General features: G+C 48.2%; 1 protein-coding gene across 2 annotated transcripts in view; it reads left to right on the top strand.

The window, feature by feature from the left end:
• The first annotated feature begins 389 nt into the window (after positions 1–389).
• Positions 390–24,230, top strand: part of CAMSAP2 (calmodulin regulated spectrin associated protein family member 2) — a 98,087-nt gene continuing 74,246 nt past the window's right edge. The window contains exons 1-2 of one of the 2 annotated variants that reach the window (XM_061383729.1): positions 390–1,050; positions 22,494–22,753. In XM_061383729.1, coding sequence (XP_061239713.1) covers positions 912–1,050; positions 22,494–22,753 — 399 coding nt within the window. In that variant the 5' untranslated portion in view covers positions 390–911. The remainder of the gene's footprint in view (positions 1,051–22,493; positions 22,754–24,230) is intronic. The other variant, XM_061383730.1, reaches the window with a different exon arrangement.

The following is a 24,230-nucleotide window of genomic DNA, read 5'->3' on the forward strand; positions in this document are numbered from 1 at the left end:
GACACCCACCCCCAGGGTCACCTCGAGGACGAGACGGGACGCAAAGTGTGCGTCCCGGAACAAGTACTTCAATAAACATCAGCTCTCTGTGCCTCAGCACCGGCTCGCGAAAGCCCGAAAGCCCCAGCCAGGCCCGCATCCCCGCTTCCCCCCTCCCGCGCCAGCAGGGCCAGCGGCCGCCGCGCGCCGGGCCCGGACGCCTGGACGCGCACTGGCGAGGCCCGCCGCGCGGCCGCGCCCACCGCGCATGCTCCGCGGGTCGCCGGGACCCGGCCGGGCGGCGGGCGGGGCGGGCCGCGCGAGGGCGCATGCGCAGACGGCGCCGCCGCGCGGTCTCAGTGCGGCAGCCGGAAAAAACCGCAGCGGCGGCGGCTGAGGCGGCGAGCGCGCGGGCGGCCGCAGGCGGAGCGCGGGCCGGGGCTGGCCGGGCGGGGCCCGAGCGGCGGGCTGACGGCGTCCGCGCGGCGGCGGCGGGCGAGCGCGACGAGGGGCGACTGCCGGCGCCGCAGGGACTTTGACGTTCTCGGCTCCGTCAGCGCCGGGCGGGGGCCGCCCGACTCCCCCGACCGCGTCGCTCCGGCGAGGCCCCGGGGCTCCGACCGGCGGGGCGCCCCTCGGCGGGCCGTGCGCGGAGGGCGGCGCGATGGCTGGACGGCCCCCGCGACGTGACCGCTGAGGACGCCCCCGCCGCGCCCGGGCCCCGCCGCGCCGAGACAAAGGGGAGGCGCCCGCACGCGCGTTCGCGGGAGGCTCGCGGGGCGGCCGGACGCGGCGTCGCCTCGCCCCGGGCCGGGCGCGGGGCCTGCCCGATGCTCTGAGGGGCCCGGGGACTTCGGCCGGGACCCCGACCCCCCGGCCCCGCGGCCGGCCGCGCCATGTGAAGGGTGGGCCGGCGCCCGGAGCGCGTGAGGATGGGGGATGCCGCGGACCCCCGGGACGGGAGGAGGACGTTCATTGTTCCGGCCATCAAGCCCTTCGACCACTACGACTTCTCCAGAGCCAAAATCGCCTGCAATCTGGCCTGGCTGGTGGCCAAGGCCTTCGGGACAGGTAGGCGGTGGCCGCCCCATGCCTCCCTCCCCCGCAGCTGCGCGCATCCAGGTTTTGTTTCCGTCCTCTGGTCCCCCCTCCCCGCCTGGCTCGGCGCACAGGCTCGGGGACGCGATGGGCGATGCGAGGAGGAGAAGGGGGGTAGCGCGGGCTTGCTCTTCAGTCAAGAGCCTCCGGTTTGGGCAGGTGGGATGCGCCAGATTTCTTTCATTGGATAGCAGAAGCGGGTGTTTGTTGCCCCCCCCCCCCCCGCCCCCCGCCAGTGACCAATTTTGTCACGTTTTTACACGAGGTGGTTTTAATTTGTGGTATTTTCCTCATTGTGCTGCATTCATTTCCCCCGCAGTCATAGCTGTGATTACAGCGCCGAGCAATCTGAGTTGGTTTCGTTATTATTGGAAGGAGGTGGCTTGGCGCACAGACTACATTGATTCTGACATTTGTAACCATGGCTGCGAGTCAGGCTCCGTGGGCTGTACGGCGGCCCGGCCGAGGGCAGGTTTTTAGTTTTTGTGGTCCTTCTTTAAGCCTGTGTCCTCCGTACACGGTCCAGGCTCTGTTAGACCAGTTATTTAAACCCAGTATTTAGCTTGCTGACTGTCACGTACTGTTTTCATTTCGTGTTCAGACACATTCCTTTTCCCAAACATTTTGGTTTCATAAATTAAAAGAAACAACAACTCCCTACTGTGGGATTTAAAAAGAATTTTTTTTTAATAGAGTTTTTTGAGGGCATGTGCTGTTGACACAAACTGTATAGCGCAGTGGAAGTCAGACACTCCCGCCTTAACCCAGTCTTTGCAAAATAACAGGAAAAGGGCCTCCTGTGTAATTCCTTGGCTGGTGCTTTAGGAGCCCCTGTTGTGGAGCTCTGAAAGATATAGCTTTTCACTCGGAGATTTTTCCATGAAGGTGGTGTCGTCTGATAGCTTTGAGTCATTCTGTAAGATTTCTGTGCCCTAGTTAATAAATTTTGGATATGTAAAATATCTTTTGAAAGGTTTCTTAATATACAGACTTTTCTCCAGATGTTAAATACAGGTTTTTGTTTTTTTGTTTTTTTTTGAGGGAAAGAGGATGGCTTATTTCCAGTTTTAGGATCATGAAAATATGTGGGTAAATGGTTTAATTCATTCTTAACTGTTCAAACATACACAGCTGAATACATACACAGGCGACTAGCAGGACTGCATATTTAGTTAACTAGAGAATGAATCTCAGCGTTTAGAAAATTATTTAAATTACTTTTGAGGGAAACTTCATCTTACCGGGATTTGATGTTTATGACAGCTTTTGTTTTATTTGAATTCTAATGCTTTGTATTGAAGTAGAAAGACTTTAAAGGTTTTAAAACTGGCATCAGGAGTAAATATAATAAAAAATTTACTTTGAAATAACTTAGATCTTAGAGATTTTGTTGAAACTGAATGTGTAGAGTAACACCTGGGAGGAAACACAAAGTATTAGAGTATTTTTGTTTCCTGAAGCTAATACCCATTTAGAGGAGAAATGGAAGCTATCTAAGTGTTTAGAAAAGATGGAGAAAGAGAAATTTATATTTCCACCGCTGTGGAAAAGCGGTGTGTACAAAATGGAATGCAGAGGGGATAGCAAAAATATTTTCTTTCCTCCTGAAACTGGGAAGAATCTTGTAGTACAGCTGTCCATGTTGCCCTGGATTCATGAGGATTCCTGACCAGAAAAAGGCCTGCTCTCTGGGTGCATGTCAGGCAGGTTTACTAGATCCTGGACCTCTTGAGGAGCAGGCGTTGAACCTGCTTGGAGGAGAAGAGAAGAGGAAGAAGCAGAGCACCCGTGGAATGTGTTGTGTGCAGGAGGTGTGTGAGATGCTGTGCGTTCTGTTGTACGCTCAGGGCCCACAGCAGCTCTGTGATGTAGGTAGCCTGCTCCTCATCTAAAAATGCAAGGTCCCCAGTGGAGAGAGAGGTTAAACAGCTTCCCCATGGTCACACTTTGAGTAAGGGCAGGCATAAGCTTTGACTTGAGTGTCTGACTCTAAAGGGTTGGGTGTGGGTGGAGCAGGCACACCTCTTCTGTGTCTGATGCTTCAAACACACTGCTCTGTAAGTCTCACAGCATCCCTCTAGAAGGATAGTGTTCTCGTTTCACAGATGAGGGAACGAGCTCAGACCCGTTCGCTCAAGATTAAACATCTGGCAGGTCCTGCAAGCCTTTCCTCCTTCTGCCACTTTGCAGAGTAAGCCTCTTATCTGCCAGGTGTGCAAAATGTCCATATAGTACACATTGAAAGTCTTATTTACTTATTTGTTTTCTTTAAATAACGGCAGATATTACTCTCAGATGGTTTAGATGAATGACGTTGGCACTTATATTTGTCTTGGCAGCGATTGGCATGGATAAAAGTCATATTCAAAATGGAATGAAAAACAAGCTTAAAAACACCATGAGAAAGTCCCTTAGTGAGGAGAAATCAGTGTATTATTATGAGGGTTATGTATGTACGTTTTGTTTATTCTTATTCAACAGTCTTTCAAAGTATAAATTTATATGGGGTGAGTAGAAAAAAGGTAAGGTTTCATTTCTTTGGATATAATTTTCTGCATTTGCTGCAGACACTGTTTTATGACAGGTGTTAGTAGACAGCATATTTCAGAGGTATTGCCTAGTGGTATTCAGTGAATCATTCAAAACACTAGCTCCCTTTTAAGTTATGACTTATGAACATTCCTTCTTTAATGATGGCATGTAGGATTCTCAGGTCCTGATTTAGTCTTTTTCTGTGAGAAACTTTCTAACTTTTGACATATTAAATTTTAGAGCTATATATCAGAAAACTCATTTAAGATGATAACTGGAAATCAATTGTGGGCATAGAATGAAGTTATTGAACTTTAAAAATAAATAAAGCACTGGCATTGTAATACCTAGAAAGCAGATGGAGTATTTACTTAATTTGAGATTGAAATCATACTCTTTTTCTTTACACTGAAAATGTTCCAAATAACCCAAATCTTAATAGTTTATTTTGTGGGAGGAGGCAGATACAACTTCGATCAAATGAAGAACAAGTTTGTTTAGGTGAATTTTAGTAAACAGGTAAGATGCTCTAATTACTTTAAGCAAATTGCAGAAGGGAAAGTTGAACTGTGCTGTGTCTGGTGTATTTGAATAGCTTCACCCATTTATGCAATGGTATAACTTTGCTTTAAGTTCGCAAAGTTCTCACATTTGGAGTTCTTTTTTCTTGATCGTGTGACCTGGGCAATGGCAGTGAAAATGCCTCTTCTTTACCCTAACACTAGAGTCCTAACCACTGGACCACCCGGGAATTGCCAGCATTTGTTCTTCACTTAGCACTTGAGACCCACTTCCTGGTGTTGCTTTATCGTTTCAACCTCATCAACTGTCTTCCTCCCTTTCGTACCATGTAGTGTGTGGTATGAACTACAGAATATATATATAGCAGAGTATAAAATCATCTGCTCTTATGTGTGTGTGCTAAGTCACTTCAGTCATGTCCAACTCTTTGTGACCCCATGGACTGTAGCCCACCAGGCTCCTCTGTCTATGGGATTCTCCAGGCAAGAATACCGGAATGGGTTGCCATGCCCTCTTCCTGACCCAGGGGTCGAACCTGCATCTCTTAGGTCTCTTTCATTGACAGCCAGGTTCTTTACCACTAATGCCACCTGGGAAGCCCATCTGCTATTATCAGTTTAGTTCAGTTGCTTATTCACGTCCAACTCTTTGTGACCCCATGGACTGCAGCAACGCCAGGCCTCACCAACTCCCGGAGCTTGCCCAAACTCATGTCCATTGAGTTGGTGATGCCATCCAACCATCTCATCCTGTCGTCCCCTTCTCCTCCTGCCTTCAATCTTTCCCAGCATCAGGGTCTTTTCTAATGAGTCAGTTCTTCGCATCAGGTGGCCAAAGTATTGTAGATTCAGCATCAGTCCTTCCAGTGAAAATTCAGGGCTGATTTCCTTTAGGATTGACTGGTTGGATCTCCTTGCAGTCCAAGGGACTCTCAAGAGTCTTCTCCAACATCACAGTTCAAACACATCAATTCTTTTGCGCTCAGCTTTCTTTATGGTCCAAATCTCACATCCATACGTTACTACTGGAAAAATCATAGATGGTCCATTGACTAGATGGACCTTTGTTGGCAAAGTAATGTCTCTGCTTTTTAATATGCTATTTATCTGCTATTTTTATTTAATATGCTTTTTTTATCTGATACTATAAATACTCCTTATTATGCTTCTTTGTATATCCCAATACATTTTGTCAAAATCCTGCATGAGACCTGACTCTCATGCACGTGTGAAGTTGTGCTCTCAGTGGCCAGCACTGTGGTGAAGGGAGCCTGGAGCAGAGAGGCCGGTTTGGGAAGTTCTCACAGGAGTCTGGGCATGAGGTCGTGAGAGCTGAGGTGGCAGCATGGAAACGCCGGTAATGTTTATTGAGTTCTTCCTGTGTGTCAGTCTCTTTCTGTGTTCCATCTCATTTTGGTCCTCATAACAGCCTTGAGAGGTGGAGCTGTGCAGGGTCGCTGATGAGGAAATGAGGCCCAGGGGTTCAGGGCCTCGCCCCACACCACCCCGCATACGACCGTGTGTTCTGTGCCTGTTTTCAGCTGCCCTCTCTACCACTGTCCTGTATGGGTAGGAGTCGGATTAATGGAAAAGAGGCAAAGGTAGCAAAAACACTGCTGAGACCTAGTCCCTGGTGTTTCTAAAGGGCTGAATTTGGAATGCCTGGGAAGGGGGCGAGGTCACTTGAGGTTGTAAGGAGAACCGGGTTACTTGAGCTTTGCTGTTGGAGACTGAGAGGGTGAGTCAGGTGCCATTGGCTGAGCGGGGAGCGGCCAGTGGGAAGGGGAAGTCAGCTTTGTTCTGGGGAACCTTGAACTTAATGTGTTGGCCAACATGTTATCTGAGAAATCCAATAAGGTAGGCAGCTGTAAATGTGGGTATGGAGGAGGGTTGACCAGGCGAGGCTACAAAATAGCAATTTGGGAATCTTCTGTGTATGAAGTGTCATTGAACTGGGAAGGAGATGAAACATAGAGGGAGAGAAGATTTGAGACAGAATCTAGGGTAGTGAACACTGAGAATAGTTTCGGGAGGAGGCTGAGGAAGAGAAGTCGGAATTAGAGCAATCCAAGTTAGGGGGAGAATTAAGAAAGTGTGAAAACACTGAGGCCCTGGAAGGGGAAATTTTCCAGTGGTGGTCTTCTTAGCTGGGTCAGAGGCTGCAGGTGTATAAACTGGGCCCGTCTCCTGAGAGCTTGTGCTCTAGTACAGAGGTATGGTCAGTGTGTAACCGTAGCAGAGTTCAGGCGAAATCCTGGAGCTGCGTAACTGGCCAGTGCCCTGGAGAAGGGAAGGAGCTGGGGGCGCTGTGGAGGGCACTGGCATTCCCAGCGGTCTGTGAAGAAAGCCGGGGCAGTGGAGATGGTGGGGACCAGGGAGGGGGGCCGGCCGAGTGGAGAGTAGGCGTGGCAGGCGGAGCCCACCGTGCATGTGCAGGCAGGGAGCCCAGAGCCGGGGGTGTCAGTGCAGCAACAGAGACCTGAGCTTGCAGGAGGCCTCTGTGCTGAGTGCAGGAGATCCAGCTTGAAAGGTAAGGTGGGATTGCTTGAGAGGCCACATTAAGGACTTTGGTATTTATTTAGTAGATAAGTAAATTATCCTAGGCATGTTAGATTTTTTTAAGAAAGCCACTATAGTTTATTGAACACATACTTTGTGTCAGGTATAGTTCTGAGCATTTTATACGCATTATTTTTTTAATTCTGAGAACGACCCTATAAAGTAGATACTGTGTTTCTTCATTTACAACTGTGAGGCAGGGGTCCCTGCTGCAGCACAGCTGGATGGATCCTTCCTTGTTGTGGGCAGCAGCCTGTGCGTCATAGGAGTTCAGCAGACCCACTCCCAGCTCACTCCTTCAAACTACTTTCTAGCTCTAAAATGGGGAGTACGAACAATTTTTAAGTACTTTAGGCTCTTGAAATAAAATATATCTGAAATGGCATTTGTCCTCAGCAAAGGAAAGCTTCAAAGTAGACGGTTTCACTTTTTTTCTGCTGGCCTTTTACCACTTCTTTCAAGATTCTCTCTCAGCTTCTTGTTTTCCATTCTCTCTCATTTTTTTTTTTAAATGACATTCAAATTACGAGATTGCTGACTTGTACATTTTTCCCTGATTGGTGCATTTTGTAGAATTTTGTATTTTAACAGGTTCTGAACAGCAGAACTGTCCTTTTTTTTTTTTTTTTTTAAAGCTATCTCCACTTTCTTTTATGGGTTTTAGAGGGCTTGACTGTAAGTCCTTGAAATTTTACTTTTGATACCTCATATTTTTTGAAGAGGTGAGACAGGCAGAGATTCACGAGTCCAGAGGTACAGAAGGCAGATTTAGTGGGAAGTCAGCTGGACACAGGGAAGGAAAGATGATATTGTGGGGAGTGTTAAGAGAGATTTTTCTTTTTTTTTTACTTAGGAATGGCCCCTACTCCAGGGTCCTCTCATGTCCCACACAGGCCGGGGCTCTTCCCAGCATCACAGAAAGTGCTCTGCTCTTCTCTTACACCCTTCTTTCTCTTTAAACAGACAAAGCTGCTCAATGAGAGGAGATCTCAGGTATATACATCAGCAGGAAACTTCCATGTACTCTTTACCCAACCTCCACAGTCAACAGCTCATGGCCAACCTTGATTTATCTGTCCCCTTGCCCGTCTTTTGAAGCAAATCCCTGCCATCCAGTCATTTCATCAATAAATGTACGAGTGTCTCCAGAAGTCGGGGCTCCCTTTCTTTTTTTATTGGCGTTGAGTTGCTTGGCAGTGCTGCGTTGGTTCCTGCTATGCACAGAGCGCTGAGCAGAGCTCCCCGTGCTCACAGCAGGCCTCAGTGGTTACCTGTTTCACGCGTGGTACCCACAGTGTGTGTGTGTCCACCCCAGTCTCCCCGTTCGTCCACCCCTCCCCTCCCGTCCTCAGTGCCCTTGTTTTGTCTCTATGTCTGTGTGTCTGTTTCTCTTTGCAAATAGGTTCACCTGTACCGTTTTTCTGGATTCCATATATGTGCGTTACAGTACAATATTTTTCTCTTTCTGACTTACTTCACTCTGTGTGATGGTCTCTAGGTCCATCCATGTCTCTGCAAAGACACAATTTCATTCCTTTCTATGGATGAGTCATACTCCCTGGGATATATTTGCCACATCTTCTTAATCCGTTCCTCTGTCAGCGGACACCTAGGCTGCTTCCACGTCTTGGCCGTTGTGAGTAGTGCAGCCGTGAGCATTGGGGTGCGCGAGTCCCCCGTTATCGAGGGGCTCCCTTTTTAAGTGTGACTGAAGTCCCGCCATCATCACACCGCTCTACCTCGCCCTCATGTTTTCACTCTTTGTCTTCCAGTTCATTTGCTCCAGTCAGTATCGAATTAGGGCCATCTTTACAATTTTGTCTCTCTCTCTCTTCCCTTTTTTTTTTTGGCCCCCTGTATTTCTTATATACTGACAGCTAAATTTAGAGAATTAAATGGATTCATGTTTGATTTTTTTTTTTTTTGGCATGCTTCATAGATTTTGTACTTCCACCAGGAGGCACTTAATGTCTCGTTATTTCTCTTTCTGCCATGACTTCTTCATTTGTTACTTGGAATATTCTTCCCTGAATTAAGTGTCTGGGTACCCTGGGGGAAATGTCCTCGATGAACCCTAGCCTCCAAGTGCACTGCCAGGCACCCACCCCAAAGGTCATGGAGCAGAAAAGCTCACAAACCAGGTCAGAGTGCTTATGTCACATGGTTTGTTAAATCAGTCGACAGAAGTGAGGGGAGAGGTGGGGTGGGTTGACACGTGTAGGACAAAGTGAACCCCCTGCGCTTCGTCCTGAGCTTCGTCCACCACTTTCTGCTATAGCAGCCTCACCTACAGATGGTGTGCTCACACCAGTCGGAGCCGAGGTTGGAACACGGAGGCCCACAGTGACGCAGGCCACACGCTCGCTCCGTCAGGGAGGCAAGGGACAGCATGCCTGCCACAGCTTCCCCACGTGTCAGGCATGTCGGGAAGCCTGCTGAATCGGAGTGGGTCTCATGCCTCTAGGGCAGAGGATGTATAGGCCAGAGTGAGTATCACCAATGGGTGGCTCGCTTAAGCATTCAGACTATGAAGTGTTCGTGTATGTGTAGTGTTCACTGCCTGTTGTTTGTTTAGTCTCATGCATATTTAATTATCATAAATATTTATGGAATTCCAGCTGAGCTATTTAAAATCCTAAAAGATGATGCTGTTAAAGTACTGCACTGAGTATGCCAGCAAATTTGGAAAACTCATCAGTGGCCACAGGACTGGAGAAGGTCACTTTTCATTTTAGGCCCGAAGAAGGGCGAGGCCAAAGAGCGTTCACACGATGGTACGGTTGCACACATTTCACATGCTAGAGCACTCAGAATCCCTCACACTAGGCTTCAGCAGTGCCTGAGCCAAGAACTTGGAAATGGACAAGCTGGGTTTAGAAGAGACAGAGGAACCAGAAATCAAATTGGCAACATCCGTTGGATCACAGAGAAAGCAAGGGAGTTCCAGAAAAACATCTGCTTCATTGAAAATTCTTAAAGAGTTGGGAATACCAGACCACCTTACCTGCCTCCTGAGAAACCTGTATGTGGCTCAAGAAGCAACAGATAGAACCAGACATGGAACAACTGACTGGTTCCAAATTGGGAAAGGAGTACGTCAAGGCTGTATATTGTCACCCTGCTTATTTAACTTATATGCAGAATACATCATGCAAAATGCCAGGCTGGGTGAATCATGAGCTGAAATCAAGATTTCTGGGACAAATATCAAAAACGTCAGATACACAGATGATACTACCTTAATGGCAAAAAGTGAAGAGGAACTAAAGACCCTCTTGATGAGGGTGAAAGAGGAAAGTGAGAAAGCTGGCTTAAAACTCAACATTTAAAAAACTAAGATCATGGCATATGGTCCCATCACTTCATGGCAAATAGAAGAGGAAAAAGTGGAAACAGTGACAGACTTTATTTTCTTGGACTTCAGAATCACTGTGGATGGTGACTGCAGCTATGAAATTAAAAAAGACACTTGCTGCTTGGAAGGGAAGCTATGACAAACGTAGACAGCATATTAAAAAGCAGAGACATCACTTTGCTGACCAAAATACATATACTTCAAAGCTGTAATTTTTGCAGTAGTCATGTACGGATGTGAGAGTTGGACCATAAAGAAGGCTGAGCACTGAACAATTGATGCTTTTGAACTGTGGTGTTGGAGAAGACTCTTGACAGTCCCTTCGACAGTAAGGAGATCAAACCAGTCAATCCTAAAGCAAATCAGTCCTGAATATTCATTGGAAGGACTGATGCTAAAGCTTAAGATGAAATACTCTGGCCACCTGATGCAAAGACCTGACTCATTGGAAAAGACCCTCATGCTGAGAAAAAGTGAAGGCAGAAGAGGGCGGCAGAGGGATGAGATGGTTGGATGGCATCACTGACTCGATGGGCATGAGTTTGAGCAAACTCAGGGAGGCAGTGAAGGACAGGGAAGCCTAGTGTGCTGTAGTCCACAGGGTTGGAAAGCATCGGACACGACTGAGCGACTGAACAACAGCATTGCCTTTCTGTGTGCATATGCTGCTCACCACTTACCTTTATGCGATACATTCCTTGAGTTCTGTCTATGGCTAACAGACTTTTTATTTCCTAGTAGTTACCTATACTTCAAATATCTTTAAAGTTTTCGCATCTATCTTACAAACCTATGCATTTTTTTTAGTAGAACCGAATAGTCTTTAAAGTAAAAGTGCATTTTCTAAGGTAAAGGAGAGACAGGAAAACTGCTCTGTTTTTGCCGCTTACTGAGGGGAAATTGGACCAAAGTGATGGGTCAGTGGCCCCTGAGAATCTGGAAGGGAGTGAAGAGTAGGGAGAAAGAGCACTTTGAGCTGTGGTGACCAGGGTGTCAGAGGCTGTGCAGGGGACAGGAGCGTGGTCCCGAGGCTGCGTGGCCAGCAGAGGCACTGTGTGATCCAGGGATGCAGGCAAGCCTAGGCCACTTTCCTGGGGGTCAGAGGAAGGCGCTGAGTCCTTGAAGAAATTGGACATCATCGAAAGCCCTGAGGCTTGGTGTGGTGTGTCACCTGATCAAGTTTGCCCACGGGAAAGAAGCAGACTCTGGCTACAGTAGAGAATGGCTTGGAGCAGGGCAAGAGTGAACATTGCAGAGACAAATGTCGGAGAGAACTGATGCTGAGTACCAAAAAATTGACGCTTTCGAACTGTGACTACAACTGTGTTGTAGTTCAGATGCAGAGTCCTGAGAGCGGGACTGGGAGGTGTGCGTTGAGACTGTGAGAAGGGAGGGCTTTGGGTTGGGCGTGGTGATGGGTCTGATCTGGGGCTTGAGGGACTGGGAGGCGGCAGTGATGACGCCCAGGCCCCAGGCTTGTGCACTTGGAAGGTGCTGTGGGTCTGTGATGTGAGGACACTGGGAGAAGACTGATTGGGGCGTTTGGAGGTTTCATGACTTTTCTCAGCATAATGTCAAATGTCTAAAAATAGTAGGAGTTCCCCAATACCCGTCACCCAGAGTTATCAGTTGTTGACCTTCTGTCCCGTTTGTTCTATGATTATTTCCCTTTCCCTGACACAAGTACACGTGTATGTATGTATATATACATCAGATCAGATCAGTCGCTCAGTCGTGTCCGACTCTTTGCGACCCCATGAATCGCAGCACACCAGGCCTCCCTGTCCATCACCAACTCCCGGAGTTCACTGAGACTCACGTCCATCGAGTCAGTGATGCCATCCAGCCATCTCATCCTCTGTCGTCCCCTTCTCCTCCTTCCCCCAATCCCTCCCAGCATCTGAGTCTTTTCCAGTGAGTCAACTCTTCGCATGAGGTGGCCAAAGTACTGGAGTTTCAGCTTTTGCATCATTCCTTCCAAAGAAATCCCAGGGCTGATCTCCTTCAGAATGGACTGGTTGGATCTCCTTGCAATCCAAGGGACTCTCAAGAGTCTTCTCCAACACCACAGTTCAAAAGCATCAATTCTTCAGCGCTCAGCCTTCTTCACAATCCAACTCTCACATCCATACATGACCACAGGAAAAACCATAGCCTTGACTAGACGAACTTTTGTTGGCAAGGTAATGTCTCTGCTTTTGAATATGCTATCTAGGTTGGTCATAACTTTCCTTCCAAGGAGAAAGCATCTAATGAATTAGAGACACTGTATCCTCTACCCCTAAATGCTTCAGGCTGTCTCCTAAGATGAACAGTAAGTCTCAGATAATCTGAAAATCTTAAGAATTGGGAAATTTAGCTCGCCGTTACATCATCTAACCCTGAGTTCAACTTTGCCATTGTCTTCGTGTCCTTTGTTGCCACTCTCTTCTCTTCCCAGAGCCGCCCGGGATCATGCACCGAGTTTAACTGGCTTGTCTCCATCCGCTCTGTAACCTGGATGGCATGTTGTCTGTCCTTGTCTTCACGGTGCTGGCGTGGTGAAGCCTGCACACCCTGCTGCGTGCGGGGCCGGGCATCAGGTCCCTGCCTCAGGTGCTGTATCTTTGCACGAGGAGGCTGGTCCCTGCAGGGCCACCCCCTGCCCCCTGGTCCTCTGCCGCCCATGACGGGGTCTGGCCGCTGGCAGTGTCCCAGCAGGAGCCCCAGGCAGTAAGAAGGACCAGTGCACAGAACCTTGCCCCGGACAAGAGGCGATGGAAACCCGGGAGCTGAGACGCTTCCCTGCACCCCTCCCGGCACCTGCTGCCAGCCCGTTGTCTTTGGCTTTCTTCCCTCTTGTCCTCTGATGTCTCCTCTCTTTCCCCTCCCTCCTTCCCTGCACCCCCTCCACCGCCCCTTCTCTATTCCCTGTCTCTCCGGTGGCAGGTGCACTTTGGTGCCCCCTGCCTGGCACCTGCCCTACCTTCCTGGGGTCCTGGGCCAAGACACCCAGGAGGCACCTGAGGGAAACCGCTGGGCAGCCCCGCACTCTGGTCCCCCACCCTCTGTGCTCCCAGGATAAGACGGCTGGGGGCGGGGTAGACGTGGGAAGTCCCAGCTCTCAGCACCCCCGGACTGTCTGAGCCTGCAGTGCCCATTTGTTTCCTTTATTAAAATGTGTTTTTATCTTAGAAAAACTGTAGGCCACTTATTTTACAGAAGGTCCCTCGATTTGGATCTGTCAGCTTGTCTTCGTGATAGAGTCAAGTTAAGCAGGTCGGGCAGGATGCCCACAGGAGGGTGCTGTGTCTCCAGTGGTCGTGTCACAGGCACACGGTGTGCATTCGGTTGGTGAGGTGGACTTTAATCTCTTTCTTTTAAAAAAATTGTTTCTTTTTGATCACGCTGGGTCTTTGTTGCTGCATGTGGGCACTCTAGTCACGGTGCTTCTCTCGTTGTGGAGCACGGGCTCTCGCTGCACGAGCTTCAGTAGCTGTAGTACGTGGGCTCAGTGGTTGTGTCTCGAGGGCCCTGGAGCGTGCAGGCTTCAGGAGTTGTGGTGCAGGGCTTAGTGATTCCTCCTCAGCGTGTGGAATCTTCCCAGACCAGGGATCGAACCCGTGTCCCCTGCATTGGCAAGTGGGTTCTTATCCACTGTGCCACCAGGCAACTCCAGACTTTGATCTCTTGCTTCAGGTGGTATCTGCTACTTTTCTCCACTGTGAAATTATTGTTTTCCATTTTTAATTAAGAAGCAATTTGCGGGGAGATAATTTGAAACATCCTGTTCATCAAACTTTGGCCCACTGACTTAGCACCCACAGTGATTCTTGCTTGAGTCAGTTATTACCCTATTTACTGTATCCCATTTTTAGTTGGTATTCTGCTACAAGGAAGAGTTTTCCCTTCTTTTTCTTTCACACACTTACTCATTTATTTGCTTACAACAGGATGGACATTCTTGTTTATTCAAGTGGGGTATAGTCGTCTGTTGTCATCATTTATTTGATGTTCAGATTGTCTTAGGTTTGGCTGATTGGAATCTCCTTCCAGCGGAGTCCTGCGAGCTGACACAGTCCCCTCATTTGTTGGCTCTGATACTTCTTGGCATGTGCGCGCATGCATTCTTAGCTGAGCGTGTACTTTGCTGTTCCAGCTCGGGAGGAAGCAGCCATTTCTTGAGGAGTCCTGGTTGCTTTCGTGGGAGGGTCTTAGAGACCAGGATGAAGGCGCGCTCTTGCTGCTTCTGGGGTTCGGCAGATGTGACCTGAGGCTCGGGCGCTCTGTCGCCGTCACAGGTGCATGTCATGTGTGTGCTCATGCTGACACTTCCCATCTGAGGCCAGCTCCACGGAGCTTGCCTTCACATTCCCCTCGCCATGTGCGTTACTTCCCCTGTTGCCCAGGAACCTGGCTCTGGTCTTGGGGTTGAGGTTCCCTGCGTCCTGGAGGCTGGTGAGGATCTGCAGCTTGGAAGAGGCCCTTGTGTCTCTCAGGGCAGTGGGAGGGGTGGGTGGGGACTTCACACCTGGGGTGCTGCGTGGAGAGACGGGGAGCCCCCTGCCCGTGCTGTGCTCCAAGCACCCTTCTGGGTGCTGATGCCAAGGATGGGGAAGGGTCTGCTCTCCTAGAGGCTGCGGTGTGGAGGGAATAGCAGACCCGGATATCATGGGACAGCAGTCATGAGAACAGGTTGACCGATGGGAAGGGGGGTCTGGGGATGACGGCTCACAGCTCCCGTGGGAGGATGAGGGCCAACTGGGTGGCGTGAAGCCCAAAGACTCAGTGTCTGTGGCCCGCCGGCCGGCCCGGAGGGGCAGAGGTTGAGGTCCAGAGCCGGGGAGGCAGACACCTGACACATGTGGGCAGCGGGAGGCGGCCTCAACTCGGGGAGGGGATGACCGCACTCAGGGGCCCCCGTCAAGTAAGACAGGGCTCCAGAGCGCCAGCCTTCCCCACTCTGCCATTCTGCCTCCTGCTGCTGGTGAATTAGGATAACTGAAAACGACTCAGGTTTTAAGAGGGAATGCCGCTGCAGAAGTCAGGTGGCCTAGAGGGAATTCTCAGGGCTTTCAAAGCAGATGCAAGGAGTAAATTGGGATTGCTAGTGCAGAATCTGGGGCTTGAGGGGAAATTTGAAATCTGCGCGTATCTTTAGAACAAGGCCAATAACTAAAATTTTACAAAGTAACGTTTTGAACCATCAGACGTCCATTGCATGCTCCAGGTGCATCGGGCACTGAGCTGCTGCGGTGTGAGTTGTGGGAATAAGAGACCTGGGCGTGGGTGAGTCCCTCCTTGGCAATAGTGGGTTTAGCAACGATTCGTCATTTTGATAGGCGGACTCTTTGTAACTTAATCTTTGATTACTGATACTAGGAATTTTTTTTTTTTAATATTACTGATCATTTTTTTGTCTTTTGGTTAATTTAGAGTTCAGGGTCTAGGGTTTACTTTCACTTGGAGTTTTTGATACTCACAAATTCTGTCTTAGTAATTGTCTTAGACACAGTTTTTAGATTTGGAAATTAAGGCAGCATTCCCCTGGCTAAGTAGTGACATTTCTGAAATGCATTCCCCTAGGGAGAAGGCAATGGCACCCTACTCCAGTCCTCTTGCCTGGAGAATCCCAGGGATGGCGGGGCCTGGTGGGCTGAGAGTCGCACAGAGTCGGACACGACTGAAGCGACTCGGCAGCAGCAGCAGCAGCATACCACCCAAGCAGCCACTGTTTAAGGAGATCTGAGTCGCTTGCTGGTGTGTGGGTGCAGCGGTTACTAGTGCTGACTCAGCTCTGTGGGGAAGGGCCCTGAGCAAGACCCTTGCTGTGCTCTCTGCCGGTGCCCAGGCCTCTCAGGTGGTGGTGAGTTTCAAAGCCTTGCTCTAGCCAGAATTGATTTATAGTAACATGAGCGTGGTAGGTTTTCGCTTAAGTCCTGGTACTCAAGAAAAACTTGTCTCTTCCCCTTTGCAATTCTGGGAGTGGAGTTTCAGTTTTCTCAAGTATTAATTTCTTATCTTCTTGGACTCTGGAGATGAGGGGGAGGGTGAAACTTCTTATCTTTGATTTTGCCTATTTATTTTCTAATACGCAGTTTCAGTTCATTTGTTTTAAAATGTGATACAACTCCAAACTGTTGTTTTAAGGAACGACAGTTTTGTACTGTTTGCAAAATGATAGACATTTTTGACGTTGTCTTTTCAGCATATGCAGTTCTTGAAGTCTTGTTCTTAAAAGTGACCTACTTTACAGTACTCGGCATGCAGTTCTACATTCTTTAGGGATGGAACGATCGGTTTTCTCATGTTCTTAACACATTCTGAGACTTGCTATTGCTCCTTCCCTTTTCCTTGCATTGAAATTTTTTGAAACTTGCACTTTCATAACTTAGATTTGTGGGTACATCATAGCACAATGAAAATAACCCCTAAGCTGTCCTCTTCTACCTTCCAGTTTGGTGATCCTGGCAGACGTCGTTATTTTTGAATCTGTGTAGCTACATAGTTTAGAGTTAAGACTCTGCATTTATCAGCTGTGTGCCTGTGGCACAGTGCCTTTCTTGAGTTACTTATGTGTAAAATAGGGACGAGGATTGTTCGTATTGAAAGACAGAATGCATGTTTATGACAGGGCTTGCATATAAAAGCCCTTATTGAGTATTCAGTTCAGTACAGTTCAGTCACTCAGTTGTGTCTGACTCTTTTCGACCCCATGAGTTGCAGCACGCCAGGCCTCCTTGTCCATCACAAACTCCTGGAGTTCACTCAAACTCACGTCCATCCAGTCAGTGATGCCATCCAGCCATCTCATCCTCTGTCATCCCCTTCTCCTCCTGCCTCCATTCCCTCCCAGCGAGTCAACTCTTCGCATGAGGTGGCCAAAGTACTAGAGTTTCAGCTTTAGCATCATTCCTTCCAAAGAACACCCAGGACTGATCTCCATCAGAATGGACTGGTTGGATCTCCTTGCAGTCCAAGGGACTCTCAAGAGTCTTCTCCAAAACCACAGTTCAAAAGCATCAATTCTTCGGTGCTCAGCTTTCTTCACAGTCCAACTCTCACATCCATACATGACCACAGGAAAAACCATAGCCTTGACCACATGGACCTTTGTTGGCAAAGTAATGTCTCTGCTTTTGAATATGCTATCTAGGTTGGTCATAACTTTCCTTCCAAGGAGTAAGCGTCTTTTAATTTCATGGCTGCAATCACCATCTGCAGTGATTTTGGAGCCCCCCAAAATAAAGTCTGACACTGTTTCCACTGTTTCCCCATCTGTTTCCCATGAAGTCATGGGACCAGATGCCATGATCTTAGTTTCCTGAATGTTGAGATTTAAGCCAACTTTTTCACTCTCCTCTTTCACTTTCATCAAGAGGCTTTTTAGTTCCTCTTCACTTTCTGCCATAAGGGTGGTGTCATCTGCATATCTGAGGTTATTGATATTTCTCCCGGCAATCTTGATTCCAGCTTGTGTTTCTTCCAGCCCAGCGTTTCTCATGATGTACTCTGCATAGAAGTTAAATAAGCAGGGTGACAATATACAGCCTTGACGTGCTCCTTTTCCTATTTGGAACCAGTCTGTTGTTCCATGTCCAGTTCTAACTGGTGCTTCCTGACCTGCATATAGGTTTCTCAAGAGGCAGGTCACGTGGTCTGGTATTCCCATCTCTTTCAGAATTTTCCACGGTTTATTGTGATCCACACAGTCAAAGGCTTTGGCATAGTCAATAAAGCAGAAATAGATGTTTCTCTGGAACTCTCTTGCTTTTGATCCAGCGGATGTTGGCAATTTGGTCTCTGGTTCCTCTGCCTTTTCTAAAACCAGCTTGAACATCAGGAAGTTCACGGTTCACGTACTGCTGAAGCCTGGCTTGGAGAATTTTGAGCATTACTTTACTAGCGTGTGAGATGAGTGCAATTGTGCGGTAGTTTGAGCATTCTTTAGCATTGCCTTTCTTTGGGATTGGAATGAAAACTGACCTTTTCCAGTCCTGTGGCCACTGCTGAGTTTTCCAAATTTGCTGGCATATTGAGTGCAGCACTTTCACAGCATCATCTTTCAGGATTTGAAATAGCTCAACTGGAATTCCATCACCTCCACTAGCTTTGTTCATAGTGATGCTTTCTAAGGCCTACTTGACTTCACATTCCAGGATGTCTGGCTCTAGTTGAGTGATCACATCAGCGTGAATATCTTGGTCATGAAGATCTTTTTTGTACAGTTCTTCTGTGTATTCTTGCCACCTCTTCTTAATATCTTCTGCTTCTGTTAGGTCCCTACCATTTCTGTCCTTTATCGAGCCCATTTTTGCATGAAATGTTCCCTTGGTATCTCTAATTTTCTTGACGAGATCTCTAATCTTTCCCATTCTGTTGTTGTTAACACGGTCCTAATATTTATCTGTATATTGTCTGGTTTGACAGTTTCACCAAGTTGTAATAAAGCTCATGGGTGGGGAAGGATGTGAATGCAGTATGTAAATGTAATTGGATGTACAGTGTGGTGAAGTTTGTAAACTGATGGCAAGCAGTCAGTTTGCACAACTGGTGTTTAGGTAGCAAGTCACCTGTAATGGTCAGTTTTCATTGTTGTAGAAAACAATCTATCATGTATACGTTTTATAATAATCTTAAATGATTTCACTTTTAAATTTGTTCTACTAGTAGCTTCCGTTTAGTTCCTGGGATACAGGAGTTGAAATGAACACTGACCCTGCATTCTGTAGTTTATGACAGAGCTTACCATCACCCTGCAGAGTCTGTCAGGTTTAAGGCTGGCTCACAGCTGGTTAATGCGGCTCTGAAGGAAGGGAAGAGTTTTCAATTATTAAATGAGGATGATATTTTTAGATGTCTCCAAAATCCCAAATTGGTCCAGCTACTCTTGACCTCTTTCCACAGTCCAGTATCCCCAGTTGCCTTTCCCATATTTCCACTTGGGTATTTTTGCTGTTGTTCCAAACTCAGCGTGTCTGGAGCTAAGGTCACGGTCCTGCTTCTGGAGCAGATGCTACCTCTGGTTTCCCTTCCTCTGTTAGTGATGTGCCTCTTGCCTTGATCACCTCTGGGTGCCGTCTGGCCCCTTCTCTCTGCTCTGTGCCTGGGCCCTCAGGCTTTGTCCCTGTCCTTCCCTTCCTGTTGGCGTTGCTGCCCTGCCTCCTTCCCGTGTCATTTCCTAGTGTCTGCAGACTTCTGTCTCTGATTTTTATCACCATCAGTATTGAATACTAGATTAACTGTCCCCAGACATCAGTCATAATGGGTCACTTTCCTCTATAAAACTGTTTGCAGTTCCTTGTTCAGTTCAGTAGCTCAGTCGTGTCTGACTCTTTGCGACCCCGTAGACTGCAGCACACCAGGCCTCCCTGTCCATCACCAACTCCCGGAGTTTACCCAAACTCATGTTCATTGAGTCAATGATGCCATCCAGCCATCTCATCCTCTCGCGTCCCCTTCTCCTCCCGCCTTCAGTTTTTCCCAGCATCAGGGTGTTTTCCAGTGAGTCAGCTCTTCACATCAGGTGGCCAAAATATTGGAGTTTCAGCTTCAGCATCAGTCCTTCCAATGAATATTCAAGGCTAATGTCCTTCAGGATGGACTGGTTGGATCTCCTTGCAGTCCAAGGGACTCTCAAGAGTCTTCTCCAACACCACAGTTCAAAAGCATCAATTCTTTGGCACTCAGCTTTCTTTATAGTCCAACTCTCACATCCATATATGACTACTGGAAAAACCATAGCTTTGACTAGACGGACCTGTGTTGGCAAAGTAATGTCTGTGCTTTTTAATATGCATTGGAGAAGGAAATAGCAACCCACTCCAGTGTTCTTGCCTGGAGAATCCCAGGGATGGGGGAGCCTGGTGGGCTGCCGTCTATGGGGTCTCACAGGGTTGGACACGACTGAAGTGACTTAGCAGCAGCAGCAGCTAGGTTGATCATAACTTTTCTTCTAAGGAGCAAGCATCTTTTAATTTCATGGCTGCAATCACCATCTGTACTGATTTTGGAGCCCCCAAAAATAAAGTCTGTCACTGTTTCCACTGTTTCTCCATCTATTTGCCATGAAATGATGGGACTGGATGCCACGATCTTAGTTTTCTGAATGTTGAGTTTTAAGCCAACTTTTTCACTCTCCTCTTTCACTTTCATCAAGAGGCTTTTTAGTTCCTCTTCACTTTCTGCCATAAGGGTGATGTCATCTGCATATCTGAGGTTATTGATATTTCTTCCGGCAATCTTGATTCCAGCTTGTGCTTCTTCCAGCCCAGCGTTTCTCATGATGTACTCTGCATAGAGGTTAAATAAGCAGGGTGACAATATACAGCCTTGACGTGCTCCTTTTCCTATTTGGAACCAGTCTGTTGTTCTATGTCCAGTTCTAAGTGGTGCTTCCTGACCTGCATACAGATTTCTCAGGAGGCAGGTCAGGTGGTCTGGTATTCCCATCTCTTTCAGAATTCTCCTCAGTTTGTTATGATCCACACAGAGGCTTTGCAATAGTCATTAAAGCAGAAAAAGATGTTTTTTCTGAAACTCCTCTTGCTTTTTCGATGATCCAGCGGATGTTGGCAATTTGATCTCTGGTTCCTCTGCCTTTTCTAAAACCAGCTTGAACATCTGGAAGTTCACGGTTCACATACTGTTGAAGCCTGGCTTGGAGCATTTTGAGCATTACTTTACTAGCGTGTGAGATGAGTGCAATTGTGCGGTAGTTGAGTTCTTTAGCATTGCCTTTCTTTGGGATTGGAATGAAAACTGACCTTTTCCAGTCCTATGGCCACTGCTGAGTTTTCCAAATTTGCTGGCATATTGAGTGCAGCACTTTCACAGCATCATCTTTCAGGATTTGAAATAGCTCAACTGGAATTCCATCACCTCCACTAGCTTTGTTTGTAATGATGCTTTCTAAGGCCCACTTGACTTCACATTCCAGGATGTCTAGCTCTAGGTGAGTGATCATAGCATCAGGATTATCTGGGTCATGAAGATCTTGTTTGTACAGTTCTTCTGTGTATTCTTGCCACCTCTTCTTAATATCCTCCGCTTCTGTTAGGTCCGTACCATTTCTGTCCTCCTACTGGAACCCTTTCTCTGCCGAGTTGTTCGGTCTTCTGTCTTCCTCTTCCCCCTCCTGTTTAGAGACCCTCTTTACCCTGTGATTGCAGTTTCTGCTTGCTCTTCCCCTCCTGTTTTTCTGGATGCAGGTGGCTCAGCCTGCCGTGGTGCTTACTGCTTTGAACTTGAAGCGCACACTTGGTCTCTCTCATTTTGTGCTGGGTCGTTTGTTGCTTACTGTTGTCTCCAGTTTCGGAATTGACAAACTTGATCTGTCTAGACTATTTGTAGATTATTATGTCCTTGGGTGTAGAGATTATTTCTAAATCCTTGAATTCCCCAGAACCCATACTGGTATGTAAAATAAATGTGCAGTAATTATAATACTGTTATTTGATGAAAATAGTTTTCTAAATGATTGGACTTTTCAAAAGCTTTAAGATAAAATTGCTACGGAGTATATTAATACTTGTGAATACGCTCTTTGGACTTCTGTTCATGCTGTGACATTCCTGAGCTTACACTAAAGCTGCCTCTTCAGGAAGCTCCTGAAGTCGGCAGTGGGTGGCAGTGAACCCTGACTCTCCAGAGAAGGCGGACGAGGCCTGGCTGGTGGCTGCCTGTGTCCTGTGACTGCGGCTGCACGTGAGCCTGCTGCTCAGATGCCTGCCTTTCCTCGGGGCGGGGGTCGACGCTCGTTCTCGCCGGGCCTTCTTCCTGGGGAGTGGCCTGGCCTCCAGAGAGACACTCAGAGACCGGTCCCGTTGCTCAGCTGCCCGTCTGTCTCCCTGGGGCAGATCGGTCAGGCACCCAGGAGGGCTTCAGTGGGGTCGGACGGAGGTGGTCATGGGGGTAGTGTAGTAACAGGGTTTTCTGGCGTTCGGGACATTTGAGGGTGGTTGTCCTTGAACCTCAGCTCTAACTGCCCCCGACAGGCCAAGCAGGGCGGGAGAGGCCAGCGGTGGGAGGCAAGCGGACAGCAGACGGTGGGCAGACTCTCGGGTGTCGAGGCCTGGGGTCCCTGAAACGGCTGTTAGCCGCCTTTCCTGGTTGGCTGCTTGGATGGGAGGGGATTCACTGGCACAGGCTTTTGGGAATCTTGCCCTCGTCCTGCGTGTCCGAGTGCACACGTGGGAGCGCTTTCTCCTGAGTTGCTGGGCTCAGGAGGCGTTTCTCCTTGATGCTTGGCGTTGGCTTTCATGATATACTCGGACAGTATCTTCAGTAAAGGAAGGTTCTCTCTCTTTCTCATTCCAGACTGTCTGCCATGGTCAAATAAATCATCTGTTCAGTTAAAGGGTTATTGTTGTTTCTAGCAGAAATCTTTTACGACATAAGTGATGCTATTAAATAAACTGTGTTTCTTTTATACAAATCTTGTGAGAACGTTTCCCCCTTAATCTTTGTAGAGAATGTGCCAGAGGAGCTCCGAGAGCCGTTCTACACGGACCAGTATGACCAGGAGCACATCAAGCCGCCCGTGGTCGGCCTGCTGCTCTCGGCCGAGCTGTACTGCCGCGCCGGGAGCCTCATCCTCAGGAGCGACGCTGCGAAGCCCCTGCTGGGCCATGACGCCGTCATCCAGGCCTTAGCTCAGAAGGGCCTCTATGTCACCGACCAAGAGAAGCTGGTGACAGAGCGAGACTTGCACAAGAAGCCCATCCAGATGGTGAGTCTTCGCAGCCACGCCGATGGCGTTTGACGTGTGTGCTTCTGAGCGTGACGTGTGTCACACAGCAGAGGGACCTAGGCTTTACAGTTGCACTGCTGTCTCTGCCTGGAGTCTAATAGTTATCTTTTTCCTCATAAACCTCATTTTCAAACTGAAGGTTTGTCTTTTTAAGAACTGAAGTGTGGTCGATTTACAGTGCTGTGTTTCAGGCGTATAGCAGAGAGATCCGACGAAGGAAGAGTGTAATGAACTATTTTGGAATGTTTGGTCCCATTCTAATACTCGGGAGAAACAATCACATAATTTCCAACTAAAGTGATTTGTTTTTCCCCCAGTTTAAAAGCTTACTTTTTTCCATCCCAGAGACTTTAAGAGATGTAAAGGGCATCCTTGTCTTCTTGGGAAAGAGGTGGGAGTGGTGAGTGCTCGTTTATATGTGTGAATGACCTCTTGGTAGGTTTCTGTGTGCTCAGTATTTGAGTTTATTTAGCAACCAAGAACGCATTCTTGTGGAGAACACGCAGTGCAGGGCTGTGTGCTGGCCTGGGTCGAGCAGGCGTGCCCTTCCTCCCCGCAGCTCCGGAGACACGCAAGTGCTGGAGTTCGGCGTGTCCTGCGTCAGTCTGTGGTACTGCTTGAACTCGCGTTTACAAAATCCTGGGCGTCGAGAATGGTATGGAACAGTGACTCATTCACATGTTGGATTAGATCAGGCTCTCATATGAGGCTGGTTGTCTTCCTTGGAGGAGAGAAGAGAGGTATATGTAGAAGACTATATGAAATTATGAGACTGAAGAAAGATGAGGGAAAGTTAGTTTACCAAATATAGCACTAGAAGAGCTGATTGACCTACCTTTGCTTTCTGCCTGTTTTCCTTCTTTAAAACAACCTCTTTTTATTACTTTCAAGAAATGGAGAATAGTGTCTCGAGAAAACTTTAATGAATTTAGTAATAGATTTATTAAACTGCAGAATCATTGAGGAAAACTAAGAATGTTTCTTGTCAGATGGGAGGTTGTGGCCTTCTGTTGACAGCTGCAGGTTCACCTCACGGTTCCGTCCGAGGTTTGCACACCTGCGTGGTGCCCGTGAGCAGCTTGCAGGCCCCAGGGCTGAGCAGAACTCTGCTCAGGGGGCCCTGCAGTAGCTCACTGGCCGCTCTCTGAAGTCACTGCACTGGGTGGACACTCCTACTCTGACTGCTTTTGCTTCCTGCTCAGGCCAAGGGGGTGGTTACGAGCGTGTCCCTGTGCCGAGTCTGCATCAGGGTCTGCCCAGTGCCAGTTCTCTGAGGTGCCGGCGGTGCACGTCACAGGACCTGCTCCTCCTCAGAGGAGGTTGTCTGTTCTAGGTCCTCTCTAATAAGAGTGGAGCAGACTCTCCACGCTTCCTTCATTACTTTTCCTAGTGCAGCTTGAGTGTGTGGCGGTGCAGGTTTGGTAGACTGCTCTTGCATTCCCATCAGGTTACTTTC

The sequence above is a fragment of the Bos javanicus genome, chromosome 16, assembly GCF_032452875.1.
Source record: "Bos javanicus breed banteng chromosome 16, ARS-OSU_banteng_1.0, whole genome shotgun sequence".
NCBI classification, from domain to species: Eukaryota; Metazoa; Chordata; class Mammalia; order Artiodactyla; family Bovidae; genus Bos; species Bos javanicus.